General features: G+C 53.9%; 1 protein-coding gene across 3 annotated transcripts; it reads right to left on the reverse strand.

The window, feature by feature from the left end:
• Positions 1–392: 392 nt before the first annotated feature.
• Katnb1 (katanin regulatory subunit B1) lies at positions 393–20,498 on the reverse strand. 3 transcript variants are annotated; one of them, XM_004663510.2, is made up of 20 exons: positions 20,370–20,498; positions 19,093–19,364; positions 13,630–13,760; positions 10,803–10,920; positions 6,096–6,196; positions 5,755–5,796; positions 5,110–5,193; positions 4,819–4,934; positions 4,463–4,534; positions 4,150–4,300; positions 3,859–4,049; positions 3,613–3,743; positions 3,256–3,306; positions 2,337–2,404; positions 2,105–2,224; positions 1,855–2,004; positions 1,549–1,625; positions 1,398–1,472; positions 1,059–1,175; positions 393–806 (listed from the first exon to the last, which is right to left on the reverse strand). In XM_004663510.2, the coding sequence occupies exons 2-20, from the start codon at positions 19,130–19,132 to the stop codon at positions 674–676; spliced, it is 1,968 nt and encodes a 655-aa protein (XP_004663567.1). In that variant the 5' UTR covers positions 19,133–19,364; positions 20,370–20,498; the 3' UTR covers positions 393–673. The 3 variants fall into 3 exon arrangements, with proteins under 3 accessions (XP_004663567.1, XP_044997782.1, XP_044997783.1); XM_045141847.1 differs by lacking the exon at positions 20,370–20,498 and adding an exon at positions 20,191–20,347; XM_045141848.1 differs by lacking the exon at positions 20,370–20,498 and adding an exon at positions 20,113–20,132.
• Positions 20,499–20,620: the final 122 nt, after the last annotated feature.

Genomic DNA, 20,620 nt, shown 5'->3' on the forward strand with positions numbered 1-20,620 from the left:
ACACCAGGCCAGGGGCTGGCTCTGCCCGGCCAGCATGGGGGCTCCGTGTGCAGTGAGAGCCACTAGGCGCCTTCAGAGGTGTCACAGCCACTCTGGCCTGTCAAAGCATCCTGGGACCAGGGAGAGGGTGCTGGGTTCTGAGCCAGCCTAGTGGTGGTGAGGTCTGAGGTCCAGAGGCCCTGCCGTGCAATGTTGTGTGGCCAAGAAAGCGATGGCCTCCCTTTGTCACCAGGCCATTTGCTGCATGCCCGACACTCTACCACCTGCTGGCTACAGCCTATAGCAGCACTGGGCCTAAAGCAAGGTGGTCTCACTTCCAAAGAGGTCTGCAGGCTACAGTAGGCCTAGGAAAACTGGAGAAGCAGAGCAGAGGAAGGCCCTCTCACAAGAAAGCCAGGAAGTTATAAATTTAATAAATTCGCCTGATAAATTACAGTAGCAGCCCCAAGGCTTGAGTTGCTGCCCTGAGAAGCAAAAGCCAGGCAGCCACCGCTGGAGAGGAACTGGTGAGTCCGCGGCTGTGGAAGTGGCCAGTGGGCCTGCACTGCTGCTTCCAGGACCATCGAGGCAGCAGCAGAGGCCAGGCTGAGACGTTGGCCAGTGGGCACACGGGAAACGAGAATGTGGGCCAAGGCCAGGTCCCGAGGCTGCTGGTGCCCCACCCATGGGTTCCTCAATCCAAACTGGCCATGAGTAGGTGCAGCTCACGGAAGGCACTGCCGTGGCGGCCGCTCAAGCCCGACTTGCTCTTGACGAGGCCGTTGATATTCTTGAGCTGCTTGTAGCAGAGCCGGCACTTGTGCAGCCTGTGGGCCCCGGGCAGCAGCTGAGGATGGAGGCCACCTGGCCTGGCTACAGACCTCATCAGGCCTGGGTCCTCTGCCGTCTCAACCACTTCAGCCCTCCTCCCAGAGTACTGAAGCCCAGGACATGCCAGGTTCTGGCTATGTTCATCCCATGCCTGAGCACACTGCCCACTGCTCCCCATAGCTGTTCGGGTACTGCCACCGCAAGTACCAGCCCCAGCACACACCTCGTTGGCCCAGCCTAGCCCTTACCTCTCCTCTCGGCTGATGTCCACACCCACAGAGGGTGGGGCAGCCAGGATGTCAGTGATGAGGGGCAGGAACCGCTGCAAGATCAACTTCAAGGAGGTGCATCCTGTCTGCACGTAGCTGAAGGGTGGATGGACAGGACAAATGGGCCAGAGCCAGAGGGCAGGGGAAGGTGGTGTGGCCCTCTCCACTGGGCACCGAGAGCGCTCACACGCACACCTATCTCCATGCTCTCGGGTGTGCAGTATGGAGGGGCGGCAATGGTTCTCAGCCACCTCAGGCAACCCCTGGACGAGGGAGTATCCTGGGCTTCCCCCACAGCAGGCCATCGGAGACCCCTACCTCTCATACTTGCTCTGCAGAAGCTTCTCGATCTGTGGCAGCACAGTGGTGCACAGGTCCAGCTTCCACAGTGAGCTGGGGAGAAACATAGCACGTGTGGTCAAGCTGGCCCTGCCCACCTCGTTCTTGCCCTCCCTTTGAGGCCACTCACGCTTTCTGGTTGACAATGTTTAGGAGGTCCACCACCACTGACAGGTCATTGATGGCCACGGCAGAGTCCACTGACGTCTGTAAACAGAGCTCCGTGAGAGGTGGGAGTGGGTGGGGTGGGGATGGTATCGACTCTGCACCTATGACCAGGCAGGCCAGGCCCGATCCAGAAGAAGGTGCTCAGTGAATGGAAGTTTGCAGCAACAACATGGAAGTGGTGGTGCATGTGCCACAGGCTGCCAGGCCCCCACCGTGTGGCCTCCGTTCAGCCCTAAGCCCAGGCAGCAGGAGAAGGGTTGGCCCGCACCTTGATGTCGCCTGTGGTCCACACAGCACGCACAGTGTCCAGGTTCTTGTGGCGGCTGGTGAGCACCACGCACATGGTGTCATGGCCTTTGCGAATTTGTGACATGGCATCCTCATCCACCAGCTCCGCCTGCTGGGCAATCTTCACAGCCTAGGGGAACAGCGCCCAGATGCTGGCACTGCAGCAGGCAGCACAGGGCCATTCCAGTCCCTCAGCCACTCAGCCCACCCCTTGGGCATGTCCCACGCACAGGCAGGAAGTCCGAGGCCTTCAGCCCAATAGGCTCGTTCCTAGTGGCAGGAATGATGGCAGGCTCCCCCTTGGGTGCAGGAATGGAAGTCACGATTGGGGGCTGGGCTGGAACCTCGAGCTGCAGGGGTTGAAAGCTAAGATGGTGCCAGCCTGAGACCTCCCTCTGCCCAAAGTCCCAGGCCCAGTTCAGGTGCTGAGTCCTACTCAGTGCCCTCACTGCTTGGACGTACGTTTGGCACGGGGAACTGCATATCCATGGCTGAGTTGGGCTTTGAGGCCTCCTTTGTTAGGGCTGTGTCTGGGGCAGAAGGAAAAGCTTGTTAGCCCAGGAGAAGGGCCTACTGGGAAGAAGACAGGGTGGGGCTCAGCATCTGCACTTGGAATGGAGCAAGAACCAGCAGGCAGCTAGGGAGCTGAAGTAAATAAAGAGACTGAGCAGGTGGGGTCCTGCAGAGCCCAGGCAGCTCTGTCCTTGAGTGCATGTGGACAAGACCCTGGAGCATCAGGGAAGACTTGCACTTAGGAATGGAGTGTGTGGAGTGAAGGGACAACGGTGTGTAGGGTGACAGGTGAACATGAGGTGAAGAGGGAGAGTTTCTTAGGACACCCAGTCTCAAGAAGGGAAAAAGGCGACAGTGGGTCACTGAGGAAGCCCGGTGCAAGAGGACGTAAGGCCTACCCTTGGCCCTTCTTCATCCCACAGCAAACGGGGTTGCTCCCTTCTTAAGTCCAACCAGGGCACTCTACGCATGGCCTCCAGCTGGGCTATCTCTGTCCCAGGCCTGGCCCTGATGCTATTTTGGTCTGTCTGGCCCCAAGCTCCTCACTCCCTCTCTTCATGGCCCTCAGGCTTCCTCAAGAGTGCTGCCCCCATCTCAGTGACCTCAAAGACCTCCTTCCTCAGAAGCACACATTCCACTGGCAGGCCCACTTGCCCCTGCTTTCTCTACATTCATTTTAGTCACAGGCTCAAAGTGAGCATTTGCCTGTCTTGGTCACACTGTTTCCAGGATCTTGCTTGGGGCCTGGCACATACTTGGCCCTTTTAGGCAGGTAGAGAGACCAGATCCAGTGTGCTAGGGATCAGGCCAGGAGGGGGAAGGCTTGTGGGAGCCATTATTCTGAGAGGCCAGATGCTTCACAACTCACCATCCTCTGGGGGTGCTGGGAAAGGCTCGCTTCTCCGCGGTGGTGTCCGACCTGCCAAGGAAAGGGGACTAAAACTTGGGTTCCTGTAAGCCCTTCAGGCCCAGGCCATCAGGATGTGTGGCTGGAGGAGGTTCCTGGGCTCATGTACCTAGGTGCCTGGCCCTGTGAGTCCACATATGTGGGCAAGCAGGTGGGGCAGGGACCGTGGGACCTCTGCCGGAAGCACCTGGATTCCCATCCTCAGCCCACGTAAACCTAGCCTATGGAGGCCCAGAAGACAAGGGGAGGGCATGAGGCTAGGGTGAGGCCATGGGACCCAACCACAGCCTGGGCACCAGACTGGGCAGAGCTCCTTACTGATGCTGTTCTTGGGCTGGAAGATCTCATTGTAGTCCTCTGCATTCTGGATCTCAGCCCGGGACTCCCGCTCATCCCTGTCATCCTCACTGCTGGGGCTGCGCCGCTCACTCTCCGAGTTGTGCTTGACTCTGGGGTGCCGGACCAAGCAGGTCAGGTCCCCAGTGAGGCCTACTCCTGGGACTGGGATGGAAACCTGCAGTCCTTCCCTTGGCACCCCCGCATTCCAGGGCCTTGAGCACCCACCTCTGAGGCTTGCTGCAGGTTGTACTGGGTCGCTCATAGATACGCCGCAGAGGAGCTCCTGGGGTGGGCAGCTGCTGTGTTAGGGGCCGGCTATCCTGAACAGGGTCATGGGCCACTGTGCCTGTCCTGGTGACCCTCGTGAGGTCCACCACATAAGAGGAGACGTTGCTCTGGGAGAAAGCCACACCTATCTGCAGGAAGGGACAAAGCTGCAGACCAGGGGCGAGACCCTAGCAGGTCTAACAGGAGAGGACCTGAGGCAGAGTGGGTGGTGGGGGACTTGGCTCTCACCAGCTGGTCGTTGCAGATGGCTAAGTCAGCCACCTTGCCCCAGTTGACAAGGACCACATCAAAGCAGCGCTCAGGCTCCCAGCCGTAGACACGCAGTGAGTCCTGGCAGCCACTATACAGGCAGCAGCCATCAGGGTTGAAGAGGACGCTCCTGGGCCAGGTGAGAACTGGCTCTTAGTCCTGAACATCCAGCTAGGACCTCATCCCAAGGAAGTGGGCAAGCCCAGGACAGTACAGAAGCAGAAGTGAAGACCTGAAAGGCCACACATACCCACATCCCACTGCCCAGCCCAGGGTGGGGGCCCATGCGCACCTGACAGGGCCCGGCTCCCCTTCAATGCAGCTCACTACCTGGAACTTCTCCAGATCCCAAAACCGGATGGTTCTGCAAAGGAGGCCACGTGCTAGGAAACCAGTCCTCATGCTAGCCTCTATGTGGGCTGTAGCCTCTTCAAGGTCCACCCCGACCCTAGGGGTCTCCCTACACTGTGCTCCACCAGGTGCTTGCGGATCCTGATGACCCTGGAAACTGGGGCCAGGAACTGGAGGCAGGGAGGGATGGGACCACGGATTGATCCTAGCTTGAATGCAGGCTCCTGAGGTGTGTGGAAGCCCAGGAGGGGACAGAAGACAGTGGAGAAGAGCAGTCTGCTGTGCCTTCCTCCTCACCTGTCAGAGCTGCCAGAAGCTAAGAGGTATTCATTGGGGTGAAACTCCACCACGTTGACAGGCCCTGTGTGACCTGGGAACTCGGACATCATCTTGCCAGCAGTCAGATCCCAGAGCTGGGGGCAGGGCAAGAGGCGGTCAGGGCCAGGCTGTGCACCCAGCTGCTAGCTCTGCCTTTCATCCGGCCTGACTTCCCACAACACTCTGGACAGGCTTGGTGTATGTGAGCCCAGTTAGCAAGGAGGGGAGGACTAAGCCCGGGCCAGCTCCCATGCCCAGGTCACGAGTTACCTTTACTGTGTGGTCATCTGCGGCTGATGCTAACCATTTCCCATCAGGGCTGAACCGGAGACAGCGCACAGCCTGACTATGACCCTGAGGAGAGCACCAAGTTCACCAGAGGGCCCAGCAGTGTCTCAGCCTGTCCCAACACAGTGCCCTTCTGGCCAACAGCCACAGAGGGGAACAGATGGCCACCACCGGAAGACAGCAGAGACACTTCTCCATGTGTGGCCATGGACACCCAGGCCTGGAGGACTCCCATAAATCTAGACTGTGCAGACTTACTCTTTGAAAAACAGTACTGGATGTCCTCTTTTTGGAGAACCAAGTGCCCTCTTTGATGTTAGAGGCTCTAAAAACCTGATTCTTTGCTAACGACAGTGCTGCCACATGCTAGACCAGGAAGCCCATCACTCAAGGACGCCAGCTTGCAAAGCAGAAGTGGAGCAGTTGGATGAACGTGGCTCTGGGAACCAATGGGAAGCCAGGAGTCCACGTGCAACAATGATAACAGTAGTACCACACTGCTCCAGAGCCTCTTCTGAGGGTTCACCCGTGAGGGAGAGCAGCACCCAGCCCCACCGCACAGCGGGTCCACGCTGCTCTTGGCGCTGCATGGTAATCATGAGGAGCTGACAGAGGGGATGTCCTTACCCTGTACCGGAAGACACAGCCTTTTCTTCTGATGTCCCAGAGCTGTGGTGAAAGAAGCAGAGGGCCAGTGTCAGGAGAGACTATGACAGCCCAGGGGGCTGGGCCCGAGGGCACTGTGCAGCCATGAGCAGAGGAGGCTTGTGTACTTCCAGGTCACGAGAGCCACAAGGTAGAGGCTGACACGCTCGCCTGGGCTGGGCATTCTGAGCTCATGTCTGGCCAGAGATCACATGTCCCCATCCAGAAGAGGGTGGGGATGCTGCCGTGGAGGAAAGAACACCCTCATCCCATGCAGAAGCCAGTGTGAGATTGGGGGACACAGAATGAGAATGGCGTCTTACCTTGATGTTCGTATCCTGGGAACCCGAGGCCACGAACTCGCCGTAGGGATGGAAATCCAGACTGCAGATGTTGGCCTTGTGCCCCATGAGTGTGCGAAGAACTAACAAGGCAAAAGAAAGCAGAGGTGATGGTGTGAAAGTGAGCCGGCCGGCACAGGAAGGCAGCTAGGTCCACAAAAGTAGGACACCAATTTGAAAGAGGAGATAACCAGAGTCCCACCACTCTAAGAGTTCTACAGCCATCTGTTATTACTCAAGTCCCTGAAAAATGCATGGCATTCCCTATAGCTTGTCCCTGAGACAACAAGGCAGTTGTGGTAATTTCAGTATATGACCCCCATAGACTACATATGTTGTTTTATGAAAGCTTGAAAATTGGATCCCCAGCCACCTAGATGAAGGAGGTTCACTGGGGGCAAATCCGAACCACAGCCCAAAGGTGTAAAAGAGCAGTCTGAGCTCTGGTGGGGCCTGCCGCTTGCTGCCCATTTGTGCTGGGTGTGTTTTGGTGTTTGCTGGCTGGTGTTGGTTTCTCTCTGCTTGGATCATGGAAGCAGCTTCTTCCACCACTGAAGGGCCTTCCCCTGGATCTGTAAGGTTGAAATCAACCCTTCCTCCCATCAACTGGGTCTGGTTTGGATGTCCATCCCAGCAACTGCAGCTGTCTACAACAGCAGTCACCACTGTGCTGGACACAGGCCAAGTGGCTGCTATGCAAGGCAAATGACCCCAGGACACAGCCAAGGAGAGGCTGCCGCAGGGGAAACTGCCTGGCTGAAGTGTCCAGGAGGATAAGGGACACAGTCAGGTGGAAGGACGTGACAGGCCAGGGGAAGGCGCACCTGGGGACTCACACTGCCCAATGCAGTGGTGTCTCTCCAGAGGATCCTAGGATGACTGTGAGAGCAAATGGAGCTATGAAGACATAGAAAAACGCAGCCAAGGGCAGACTGATCACCCCCGGCTGGCCCCTTAGCCCATGAGCCAAAGAGTGTGGGAGTCTAGCCATCCTTGGGTTTGAGCCTAGTTGTAACTGGCTATGCTGTAAGGTCTCGAGCTCTCTGTTGAAGGAGGTGTTCAAGCCTGTGAGGTTAAGGAGAGAAGCATAGCAATGCCAGCACAGATATGGCTCTTCACCCATCCTGTCAGCTCACAGGCTTGGGAGTCAGACAAAACTCACAGGAGCACTGACGCTGCCCAACTGCTGTGTGACCCCAGGCAATCACTTGTCTTCTCTGACCTCATGTCCGTTTCCAGTTCGTACTAAAAAAACAACTACAAGTGCTTGAGTAGGCTTGTCACCTGCCAAACACTCAATAATTGCCATTTGCAATGACTTCCTTGCTAGTTTCTTCCTGCAGAAGGTCTGCCACATCTCCTTGGATCTAGCGCCCATGTGGGGACCTTCACTCCTCAGGCCTTGGAGCATGTGTTCTGCTTCTCCCTCTTGTGGCCTGAGTGAGGATATACCATCCATGGCTATGGCCATCTAATCATCTCTCTTGTCCACTGCATGACCATCAGGCTGATGTCCAGCAGGCTGGTTCTGAGCATTATTAGGTCCGAGCCCCTCTAACATGCTGGGTAGTGGGTAGTAGCTAAGCATGAATCGGTCTGCCTGAGGCTGCATAGCAGGGGTTGGGCCAGAAGTCAGACCCAGTGGAGCCTTGGGCTCCACCTGGGTGTCTGGAGGGAGCTGGAGCCACAGCTGCTGGCCCAGACCAGACCAGGACAGGCCAGAGCAGCCTAAAGGGAGCTGTTGTTTTCACCAGAGGCCCAGGCCCATGATCCATAAATCTCAATGCCCTAGGCAACTAGCCCTCTCTCTGTTGGGCACCAGAGGTTGGATGGCACCTCCTTCCCATGCCTGAGAAGTCAGCCAAGGCGCATGCCTTTTAAGTCAACCGCATCACATGCAGGGGCACCAGTTCTTCTCACTCTCCAGCTGTCCCGTGCTTCTGGGCCCAGCAGGGCACATGCTGCCCAGTCCACTTGCCCAACTCTCCCTTTGCGTGCCACAAGAGATCCTGCCCTGCCTAAGAAACTGTGGTGAGGCCCACCCAGAGTGAGCTACCTACTCAAGGCACAGGCCACTCTCCTGCAGGATCGGTTGGGCTGAACACTCTCGCCCTCAGGGTGCAGTATGGAAAACTGACTGGCAGGAAGGACTGCAATCTTCAGACCTGACTTTGGCCCTATTCGTCCTTCCCAGGACATACTGGCCTTGGTCAGAGGCTCCAAGGGTTCAAGCTCTATCCATGTAGGACCCTTAAGCCCTTTCAGTGGAGTTGCTTTGTGGCTTCTGCCAGAACCTTCTGTACTGATGTGGTTCTACCAGAAGCCCCTGTGCCCCTGGGGCTCACATACCACCTCACTGCTGCCACTCATTCTGGAGAGTGGTGTGGAGTTGTTCCTGAGGCCCTAGCTCTCCCTGTTGAGAGCAAGCTTTGAGAACCAACTCGATCATCTGATGAAAAGCAGAGAGCATGGGACAAAGGCCTGACAGCAGGCGTCAAGTCTCAGGTTCTGCCTCTGCAGCCTCCCATCCATCACCAAGCCCAGTGCACTCACTGGCCTCAGCATGCCTATTTGTCATGTCGCAGGTCTCCTACCAGCCTGGTTTCATCACCCGTTTCCACCTTACCACCTCAAGGAGTCACTCTCATCTCCCTGATGAGGCAAGGAAGCCCGGGATAGGGACAGCCACAGGCTTCGCCTCTGGCTCCTTGCTCGCACAGGCTGGGAGTGTCACTGGGACTCAGTCCGAGGCAGACTCTCTCCAAGAGCGGACTGCCTTCTCAATCAGAGGCCACTGTCTTCGTGCTCCCCAGTGTCCAGCAATGGCCAAGCACAGACTGCCTTACACTCAGACACAGACCTACAGCCCAGTTTTCATCAAGACTCTGCTGTTCTTCAGCACTTCGGCAGGTACGCCAGTATCGCTCCACAGGCCCGGGGGTGCCATGTTTACTGAGCCCCACTAACAAAAAACACCAGTATTCCCAAGTGCAGTTCACTGTCAGGTGAGCATAGCTAAGGGGTGCTGCCCTGAACCAGCTGCAGAGCCTGCGGCAGGAGGGCCTTTAAGGGCCAGCCAGGCACACAGGCTAGGTGTGGTCTTGTAGCCTCCTGCCTGGCAGAGGGCTCCAGAAGCAGCGAGAAGATAGGCTGTACTCAGATCTTCCAACTCACCAGCATGGCATATGATGAAACATGGGAAGAGACAGCTGGATTATGGAAGCAGCATGAGGGAAAATGGAATAACCTGGCTTCTCTGGCAGAATGCTTGCAACGAATGGTAACTAGTGACGGGTGCATCAAAACACAGGTGGGAAAAGGTAACTGTTCACTCCAGAGACAAAGCTACAAAAAGAAACGATTCAGAGTCTTACTCAGGGGTCCTTGCAACACAGACGCTGCTGACACCAGGAGGACAGGAAGGGAACTGGAGTGGCTGCTGAGAATCAAATCTTGCCTCCCACAGCAAGAGGGCAGTGTTTCATGGCCTTGAATGAGGAGCAATTCTCTGCTTTGCCGCCAGGATGTTGGGAGATAAAGGTGGGCAATTCCATCCCAGGCCAGTTTTTATTTTCTTAGTAGTGGATGAGCACAATGACAGGCAAGGGACAGAAGGCCAGGGAGCTGAGAGCTCAGGAAGGAGCAGGGCAAAGGCGTCCTCTCTTCGTCGGGCTGCATGCTACAGTGACCTGCACTAGACTTCTCAGAGCACGTGTGACTTCTACCAGGATGGAAACTAGATGAAGGGGCACATGCTGCCCAGTTTTTATTTATTTTATTTATTTTATTTATTTATTTATTTATTTATTTATTTATTTATTTATTTATTTATTTTGGTTTTGGTCTCACTCTAGTCCAGGAATTCACTATGTAGTCTCAGGCTGTCCTTGAACTCACGGCAATCCTCCTTCCTCTACCTCCCAAAAGCTGGGATTCAAGGTGTGCGCCACCATGCCAGGTTGTTTTTTTACTTTATTATATTTATTGAGGGAAGTACAGAGGCAAGGAAAGGCACCCACATGGCTAGAGATCTCACGTGGAAGTCCTGGGAAAACCACAGAAAGAAGAGAGAGAAAAAAAAAATTCAAAGAACTCCTGCCACGTGGAGAGCTAGAGGAGGTAAAGAGCCCATGTGGAAAGTAAGGGCGGGGGGGGGGGGGCTCTCCCCTAGACTCAGCCCAACTGGACCAGGTGGAACTCACCAGCAGTTCAGGAGGGACCAGGCAGCACAGACTTTTTTTTACTTTTTGAGGCAAGGTCTAGAACTCAACTCTGTAGACAAGCTGGCCTCAAACTCATGGCAATCTACCTCAGATTCCCAAGTGCTGGGATTAAAGACATGAACCACTACACCAGGCTAACTCCCCAGTTCTGAATGGCTCCCCACAGGGCCACCCTCTTGTCCATGTGCCCTGCATGGCCCCTCCTAGCACATGAGGTCACACTGTGCACAGGCATACTTCCACACACCCCATTTACACCACTGGTCACTCATATTGCTTGGGTGCCTCCTCAGTGCCACCGCTTAGTCCTGGGATGTCAGTGCCCACTGTTGCTGGGCTAACAGAGCAGCCAGGTGGCTGCCACTGTGTGGTCAGTGCTCCCACAGCAGAGTAGCCAGGCCTGCTGGCACCCAAGTCTGAAGCAGGGCCCAGGCACACACTAGGGATGGCAAGTAGGGCGGCTTACTTTTGGCAGCTTCCAGGTCCCAGACACGGATGGAGCCCGACTGGGAGCCAGCCACGATGAGCTCCTCCGGAGTGTTGAGGCGGACACTCTCCACAGGGGACGTGTGACCAGTCAGGCTCTACAGAGAGAGGGCAACAGCTCCAGTGCACTGCAGGGACACCCCTCAGCTGCTACCCCACATTCAGGGTCCCCAGGCAAAGATTCCACAGGAAGTAGGTAAATATTATAAATGGGCTGCTCCCCAGAACCCCACCCATGACCCCCTGTAGAGTGTTTCTCAGCCTCAGCTGCCCAGCTAAGAGAGGCAAGCACAGCTGGGCACGGGGCCATTCAGTCATGGTCAAGTAACCCTTCAAACCACCTGTAGTCGTCGCACTTGGGAGGCCGAGTGGGAAGACCATCAGCTCCAAGCCAGACAAAAATAAACCTAACCCCGGGCATCCTCCAACTACCTCCCTCTTCCATGGTGTGCCCCAGATGGGCATCCCCTACAGAAATGTCCTGAGCCTCTCGGAGGGCAGCAGGGACCAAGACAAGGAGACCCTTTAGTGGTGAGTCCAAATGACCCTGCCCAAGCTGCTCCGCTCTGCCTGGCCAGGCCCTTAAGCCAGAGCGGCCGCGTCCCTCATCCCCGTGCCTAGCTTCCTGGGGGCTACTTGCTTCATGCTCACAAGGGCCGAGAGGTCTGCTGGAGCAGGCAGAGCTGGGAAGGACTGTGTGGGGTCTTAGCCACTCTGAGGGTGGGAGGTGCTTGCATCTCCAACTTTCTAGAGGGGAGACTGGAACCCAAGTCCATGGTATCTGCTCTCCTCATCTGGTACTGGTTCCCCTAAAGTACAGTGGCCATTCCACCAGTGTTGCTAAGACAACCTTCCCAGTGGGGAGCATCTTAGGCCAGTCTGGCTCAGAAAAATGAACAAGAAAGCTCCCTAATTCCTTGGGGAGGTCATCTTCCGTTCACATACAAACACATGTGAAAAAGCAGAAAGCCATGGTCATCTACTCCAAGAGACTGGAGTCCATGCAAACGACCATCATGGGAACCCTTCCAACACAACAAAGGCTGGTGTCTGTGACACTTTTAAGTGAGAAAGAATGAAGGGTGGTGCATACTTGTGTAAAACAGCAGGAGAGAGAAACACATTTGTTCACCTGTATACTTAATAATTCTAGGACAGAGGAATTCGGAGTTGTCACCTCCAGGGAGGCTGTGGAAGTCATAGGAGGAAGGAAAACTTTGGTGTTCGCCCTCTACTTTTTAAAAAAATTTTATTTACTTATGAATGAATGGGTGTGCCAGGGCCTCTAGCCACTGCAAACAAACTCCAGACACGTGCACCACTTTGTGTATCCAGCTTTGTATGGGTACTGGGGAATCAAACCTGGGTCCTTTGACTTTGCCAGCAAGCATCTTAACCACTAAGCCATCTCTCCAGCCCTGACCCTGTATCTTTATAAGCCATACAAGTGTAACACATACTCCAAAGCAAAATAAAAATAAATAAAAAGCAGCTGTCTTCAGAGTGAGCAGGGGGAAAGAGACAAAGTAAGACCAGATGGGAGTCCCGAGGGCTGCACCTAGTGCCTGGAGCCAGATCCCAGGTTAGCCAGGGTGACGTGGTGGGCAAGAGCGTGCTCTACTTCTGACAGTCTCCTCTCCCCTCTCCCACTCTTTGTAGGGCTGGAGATGGAACCCAGGGTCTCAAGCATGCTAGGCAAGCACTGCATCACTGAGCTATAAGCCTCCTCTGACTCTTCTTAAACTTGTGTATATTGCTATGGCATTTCAGGGGAATGACACATGTGAACCCTACAAATAAAGTTAAACAAGGCAATCCACTCTCACTGAGCCCTGGCACAGTGGCTATGATCTGGGAGGATCCCACTTCTGCCCACTCTCACAAAAGCCCCCAAAATATCACCTCCTGCCATTTTCTCCTTCTAGCCAACACTCAAAGGGATGGTAACTGCCTGTGGAGGCAAGGATGTGGTGCAAGGCCGGGCTCCCATGCTGTGCTGAATGGAAACTGGTTTCCTGAGGGCAATCTGACAACCTGTTCTGACAGCTTGTCCAAAGAGCACAGCCTTGGATTAGATACAGGAACCACATATCTCCACGAAACTCTGGGCAGATAAGGATGCTTGCCACAGTGGCTTAGCAAAGTCTAAAAAAAAAAAAAGGAATTGGCCTCCCCATGCTGAGACAGGGTGTGGCTAAACTAATTACAGCTCCTCCCTGTGATGGAATACCAAGAAGCCATTAAAAATGGTCCTGTAAAACAGTATTTGTTGACACAGGAAAATCCTCACTGTCACTCTAAAAACACTGGGTTACACAAGAGCAAGAGAGTACTGGAGATGTATTTTGGGTGTGTATCTTCAGCATCAAAGAAGGCTCACACCAAGACACCAAACAGAGGCCTTTGGACAACAGAACTGCCTGACATTACTGTTGTGTTTTCCCTCCTTTATGCTCCAGTCCTGAACACCTCCCTACCTAGCTCCACTTGTGTCCTCTCAAAACCTTTCCATGAGCTGAGGTGGAAAATAACTCCAAATATCCGCCCCCATGCAGCTGACAGGTGGGCAGCCTGGAGGCGGGGGGACAAGCCTCCTGGCTCCACAGACTCTGGGGCTCTGTCCCACACCCACATGATCCCCCTTTTCTGAGAGCTGCCCACCATCCCAGCCATACTGAGCCTTACCGAGCAGACAGCTGAGGGCATCACTGATGGGGTACTGGACCACGGTACCTTGTGCTCCACAGTGCCTGCAAAGCCACCCTCCCCGCCACCTCGTCCCAGGCCCCCGCCACTCCAAGGCTCACCATGATGCAGTTGGGCTTGTTGATGGACCACAGGTTGACACGGCAGTCATCTCCACCCGTGGCCAGCAGCCGCCCAGATGCTTTGCCCAGTACCAGTGAGGACACATTGCTGGCATGGGCGACGATCTCTTCTGCACAGGAAAGAGAGAAGGCAGTCAGGGGACTTTGACAGGGCCATTTGCAGGAGGGTGGCCCAGCTCAGCCACCAGCTCTGAACCTGAAGCCAGATAAACCCCGTGAGCTGCAGGAACTGTGACAGGGCAGGATGTGGGCCCTACTACAGTGACTGTCTTAACTGCATTCTGTCCTGCTCTAGGACCTCCTGAGTTGTATTTTTTCCTCTTTCTGCACATCAAATGGTAAAAATGGTAACACTGACTACATAATCTGCTTCCATATGCACAGGTTCAGCCAACTCCCAGTAGAAAATATTGGGAGGGAAGACTGGAGAGATGGCTCAGTGGTTAAAGGTGCTTGCTCGCAAAGCTTGATAGCCTGGGTTCAATTCCCCAGTATCCATGGAAAGCCAGATGCACAAAGTGGTGCACGTGTCTGGAGATCACATGTAGTGGTACACCCATTCTCATTCATTCTCTCTCTCCCCCTCCTTTCTCTCTCTCAAATAAATACTTAAAAAAATAGTGGGGGTAAAGTGCTTCTAAAATGCTGAGCATGGTGATGCATGCAGCGCTTACAAGAATGAGGCAAGAAGATCATGAGTGCCAACAAAACCAAACATGTGCACTTGTCTGAAAATGTAGACTTTTTTCTTTTTAATAATTTTGTTGCTGTTGTTGTTGTTTTGAGGTAGGGTCTCACTCTAGCCCAGGGTGGCCTCAAACTCATAGCAATCCTCCTTATTTCTGCCTCCTGGGGTTAAAGGCATGGGCCAGCATGCTCACCTGATTTTTTTTTTTCTTTTAGTATTCCCTAAATAATAGTACAAGTATTTACCTTGTATTAGGTGTGACGCATAACTTAAGAGATGATTTCAAGCACCCAGGACAGTGACTATAGCTCCTGTACAAATACTGCGTCATTTCATCATTTTGCAGAGAGGACCCAAACATATTGGGATCTGTATCTGTGCATAGAGATTTTGGGACCAATCTTCCATAAACACTGTGAGATGACTGAACACCTTAAAAACTGGCTTTCTTTTTTTTAAGTTTAGTTTATTTATTGGGGGGATATGAATATGGGCGTGGGAGGGCCTCTTGCAGCTGCAGATGAACTCCATAGACACACACACCACCCTGTGCATCTGACTTGAGGTGGATGATGAGGAATCAAATCTGGGCCGACAGGCTTTGCAAGTTAGCTCCTTTAACCAGTGAGCCATCTCGTGAGCCCTGGCCTCTTATTTTTTAATCTAACTTGTCTTGAGCAATACTATCTATGGATGTTCATGATATTTTTCTATGACACAAGGCCAAAAACAAACATTAAAACAACAAAAAATGAAAAATAAATTTAAAAAACAACAAAAAATGACCCACGCACCACTTAGGTGCCTTTCAGCTGCTCTCAGGCGCCACAGATGTACACAAGACCTATGTCCGTCTGTCCGGACACACTTTCAAAGCAACTCAAGTTGGCTCTAGACAACTATCCCCAGGTGAGCTCCACAGGGGTTCTGCTCCTGACTCAGGATCACCAATGCTGGCCTGAGCTCTGATAGCTGCATGGCAGTGGACAAGTCACACATCCTCTCAGAGTGTGCCCTTGTCTGATGAATGGGATGAGCCCAGGGCCAGCCCCCTGGGGTTGGGGAGGGCTCACTGAGAACAGACCCTGAACAACTGATAGGCAGGCTAAGGGCTCAGGGCCCTGGGCCAGCATGGGGTGGGCTTCATGAGGAGGACAGCAGACTGAGCAGATGGTCAGGAAGAGTGAGGCTGACCAAACAGAGGAGAAGATAAGGCTTGTGGGCAGCCCGAGGGCCCCAGGCCTGGATGGAGGGGCTGCGGTTGGTAGTGCCATAGACTAGAATTTCACAGCGCCTCATCAATGCTACAAAAAAACAAAACACAGGCAGGAAACCAAGAGGCAGCCTAGGCCTCCAGGCCAGTCTCTGGCTCTGGAAGTGCCTCCTGGGAAGGAGGAGGAGAAAGGAAGGACAGGTGTCCCACACAGGCATGGGAAAACCCCAATTGCAGAAGCTAGAGACTCATTTGGGTGACAGAGAAAGGTGTTGCAGCAGTTCCACAGGGGATCTTCCTTCCTGTACCTCAGGCACTACTCCACCCTGCCTAAGTGGCTCCTGTGTGGCCTACAGACCCCAAAGAGACCAGGGAAGAGGCCCAGGAGGCCCAAGGGACTGCCACAGATACCAAGGGCACTAGCTCCAGAGTCAACCTCCTGGAAAACTCCTTCTTGCGGGGTCTTCCCACAGCTTGCAGAGGCAGCAGCCAACCCACCTAGGATGAAAGGTTCCTCACAGGCCCAGACATCAGCCAGCCGGAAACCACTACTGCTCAGCTCCAAGGGAGCCAGGTCCCTCTCTAGTCCTCATCTCAACCAGAGCCTTCTGTCCTCCGGATGCCTGGAGATGGATTCCCAGAGCACTGGCCACAGATACTTGTCGGTTCAGGAGCTTGTTACCAACCCAGCATGAAGGCAGTCCAACTGCTCCTTGAGCATCTGTTGGTGAGCCTTGAACTCAGTCCCCTGCCTACAGCCACTCCCTGGACCCACTGGAGGCCTTTATCAATCGACCTGGCTCTTACCATCCCCAGGGAAAGTGGATCGGGCTGGCCTAGGTCCCATCTCACCAGTCCTCAGGACTGCCACCTGAGACAACCATTAATGTGGAACAGAACCTTTCCAGGGTGCCTTCTCTGGGGCTGGCACTGAGCTTATGGGCACTGAGGCTCCTGCTGTCATGTTCCAGGGGGAACAGATGGTCTCTGGGCAGGGCCTAGAGCTGGAGGAATCACATGGGGGTGAGAAGAGATGACTTCCTTCTAAACAGGGACTGATTAGATCCCATGAGGATAGGAAGGCCCAGCAAAGGCACCAGCAAGAGGCCACATGATCCTGGTAGGAGGCTCTCCTCCGGCTTGGTATAAAACACATCAGCAGCAACAGCCCACATCATGGAAACAGAACAAACTCTTCAGACTGTCTCCTAGCAGGTCAGAGACAGCAGCTGATATGCTTCTCAACATAGGCCCCAGACTCAGTGATCCCACATCCCAACTAAAGCTGGGGACCAGTCAGTCGCCTTATGCCCAGAGGCGCTAAAGGTCTGCATCCTAGGAGGAAGATAAAAAGATGGCCTTCCGGCTGGAGAGATGGCTTAGCGGTTAAGCGCTTGCCTGTGAAGCCTAAGGACCCCAGTTGGAGGCTCGGTTCCCCAGGTCCCACGTTAGCCAGATGCACAAGGGGGCGCACGCGTCTGGAGTTCGTTTGCAGAGGCTGGAAGCCCTGGCGCGCCCATTCTCTCTCTCTCCCTCTATCTGTCTTTCTCTCTGTGTCTGTCACTCTCAAATAAATCAATAAAAAATTTAAAAAATATTTAAAAAAAAGATGGCCTTCAGCAACCCCAAGATGGCCAATACAGGATCCTCACTAGATCCTACAGCCTCACAGAGTCAAAGGCCATGTGCCCTTGGGCTCTCAGTCTAGACCCAAGAAAATCGGGGCTCCTCAGTCTAGACCCAAGGAAATCGCTGTGCACACAAAACGGTCACAGGTTCCCAACAAACCTGATCAAACTCCTGCTACTCAAATACTTTGATGCAGTCTTTGACCACACCAAGATAAAACCCAAAGCTTACACACACTGGGATCTTGTGGACTTGTGCTTCAGTAGAGCTCGCTAACTTCACATGACATCAGGTTCTCCCTGCTGCTGTGCCACACACCATGGCCTCCTGTGAGTCCCTTCAGTATACAAAGTTTCCTGCCTTAGGTCTTTGCACTTGCTGCTTAGGCAGCCATCCCTGCCCCATCCTCTACCCTTATCACTTGCCTATTGATTCCGAGTCAAAGCCCACACACCAGCTTGGAATTAGAGCAGAAATGGAAACAGATGGATGCGGCTACTGGGTTCCTGCCTGATGCTCTCCCCAGGCTGTTTCCACTGTGGTGATGGCTTATTTTGTTCTCCTCTGGCTTCCCAGTGTCTGGCTCTACATGCAGGACCAGATGTTGAAGAACTGGATCCAAATGTATATGAAGCCACTCTGTCCAAAGTATACCTCTTTGGGGAATCACAACAGTGTTCTCCCAGAACTCTAGAATATGGAAAATTTGAAAATAGCCCCAACCTCTCCCTTTACAAATGAGGAAACTGAGATCCAGCAAAGAGCTTAGCCTGGTGTCTCATGGTTAAAAGTGGTGAAGCCTTATGCTAGCTCCTGCAAACAGCTCAGGGACAGCTCACAGCAGAGCTGGACCATGTGGAACAAACCAAACCTATGCCAAACAGTGACAGCTGGGAAGGGGCTCACAGCGATGTGAAGGAGTCCTTAAAATATGATTAGGGGGCTGGGGATCAAAAAGAGACATTCAGAGCTAGAGAAATGTCTTAGTGGTTAAGGCACTGGCTTGCGAAGCCTATGGACCCAGGTTCAATTCCCCAGAACCAATGTAAACTATATGCACATTGTGACGCATGTGTCTGGAGTTCATTTGCAGTGGCTAGAGGCCCTGGCACATGTGCGCGCACACGCTTGCGCACATGCACGCTTGCTCTCTCTCTCTCTCTCTCTCTCTCTCTAATAAGTTTTAAAAGGTTAAAGAAAGAGAGACTTTCAGAAAAGAGAAAAATGAGTGTCCTAGAACTACATGGCTTTTGAGATTCTCGTTTGCTCACAAGCATCCAGCAGCATCTTCTAGGAAACACACATGTGATGACATCAATGTTGGCAGGTACTGTGTTTTCAAATGTCTCAGTACTACTTTCCAACAGTATGTATGGAGAGGAGCAAATCCCGTAAGCCAAAGCACCAAATTAGAACCACTCATTCAGAGTAACAGAGGGTGTGTGTGTGGGGGGGTGCTCCTGCTCCATTACATTCAAGAGCCCTGTTAGTGTCCTTGTCCCTTTCTCAGGCTCCTGCACACCTCCCACCCCTATCCTAACATGCTTTCATCTGCCCAAGACAAGTCTGACACGCAGCATGTCTCAAATGCCCAGAACATTTTTCAGCCTTTCACATCCCTCTCTGTCCATCAGCCTCAATGGAAATCCTGCACCAAGTGCTTTATTAAGTTCATGATCTTGCTTTAATCTCAGCAACTAAAGAATGTAGGCACAACAACTTCACTGTACAGGTAAGGAAAAGCCTCAGAAACATTAGTCACCTGCCCAATGTGACTGACACCTTGGTCCACCTTACAACAAGACCTGGGAGTCTCTCCCTGTGCCCAGGAGACAAAGATGAAGGTTTCACTGCCGAGCCACGAGCAACTAACAAAATAATGGGGTGATAAAGAAAATCGTAAAGTACTCACGCAATTTCCAGGCCGTCTTGGTGACCACAGGAGTGGCCATGCTTCAGGGATTGGCACCTGAGGTCCCACCCACAAAATGGACTGTACCTTCTTTGTGGGGTGGGGGTGGATCCCCCCCAGATGGGCCAATCAAGTTGGCAGGGAGTTCCCACACATCCAGGCAGAGGGAATGCCTTCTCTCCTGGCCCAGGGCTGCCTAGTGGTTTAAATCATCCACACCGCAGGAGAGCAGCCTGTGTACATCAACCAGGCCATCTCAGCTCAACACTGGGCTGGAATACAAACAGACGGACGGCATGTTAGCAAGCACTTGGTAAGATCTGCATCTCACTGGATCAGCACAGCCACTTTATGCAGACCCACCAAAGCCAACTAGAGCCTGAAGTTGATGTGCACACTGAATTTGAGAATCTGCAGAGGGACACTTCAGACAAGAGGACTTGGAGCACAGGAATAAAGACGGATTTTCCAGAGAGGAAGACCCTGAAAAGTGGCAGCGCGCAGGCTGCACAGAGGTTAGAAGCCACAGTGGGGCTGGGAGGACTACTGAGAGATTTCTGGGAATTGCTGTTCCCACCTGATCTATTGGCGTCTGAAGCTATGCTTAGGAGCCCATGGGCGGCATCCCAGAGGGAGCCACTAAAGTCCTCTAGGGAGGGGATCACCAAGTAGACCCTAAGGGTCCAACTCCACTCCCCCAGCCCAGTTTCAGGTGAGGAGACCATGCCTGCCCCCTGTAACTCCCAAGGACAGAGCTGGGAATTAGGCCTTCCAGTGTGGCCGCGAGTCGGAATGACTCCTCAACGCTAAGACTACCGCATGGAGCTTCCATCAGGATGGCCATTCAACCCTTGGCCAAAACGGGCTGCGTTCCCTTTTTTCCTGCTGCCTGTTCTCTCATTCATGCACAATGTGAGTTCCCCTAGCTGGCCCTCGCTTCGCCAGACCCCCTTCCTTCCCCTTTCCGTGCTGCAATCGGCGCCCCCCATTCATTCACTCCGCTACTTCTCACGCCCTTACTCAGGACCATCCTCCCGCACCACCAGCGCTGCTTCCGGCCTCCCTAGCTTTCCTCTGCCAAGCTCCACGCCGGCTCACACGTCCGAAGGTTGGGGCAGGGTCCCTCAGCACCGTCTGATCCTTCCGCCCCTCTGGCTGGTGGAGCACTGGCTCTAGCCTCCTCGCGTCCAGAACCTTCTCCCCGCAGGCCCCGTCGGTCCCACCAGGTTCGGTACAGCCCAGGGTCCACCTTCCCTCCGCCCCTCAGCCCACTCTACCTGCAGAAGCGGCTCCCGAGGCCAAGGGTCTGCTCCAGGCGCGACCCCCACTAGCCTCCATTCCCTGCCCTGATTGGTCGCTGCTTGACAACCGACCCTCACAACAAAAACCTCCCCGGCCTATATCCCCGCCCACACAACCTCCTGAACCAATCAGCAGACGCTGACGCTCCGCCTCACTCCAGGATTGGCCAATGGAAGCAGGCTCTTCTGCCGATTTGCGTAATTACCCGCCTCCTTTTCCTGCCTCG

Source organism: Jaculus jaculus, chromosome 1 (genome assembly GCF_020740685.1).
Source record: "Jaculus jaculus isolate mJacJac1 chromosome 1, mJacJac1.mat.Y.cur, whole genome shotgun sequence".
Taxonomy (NCBI): domain Eukaryota; kingdom Metazoa; phylum Chordata; class Mammalia; order Rodentia; family Dipodidae; genus Jaculus; species Jaculus jaculus.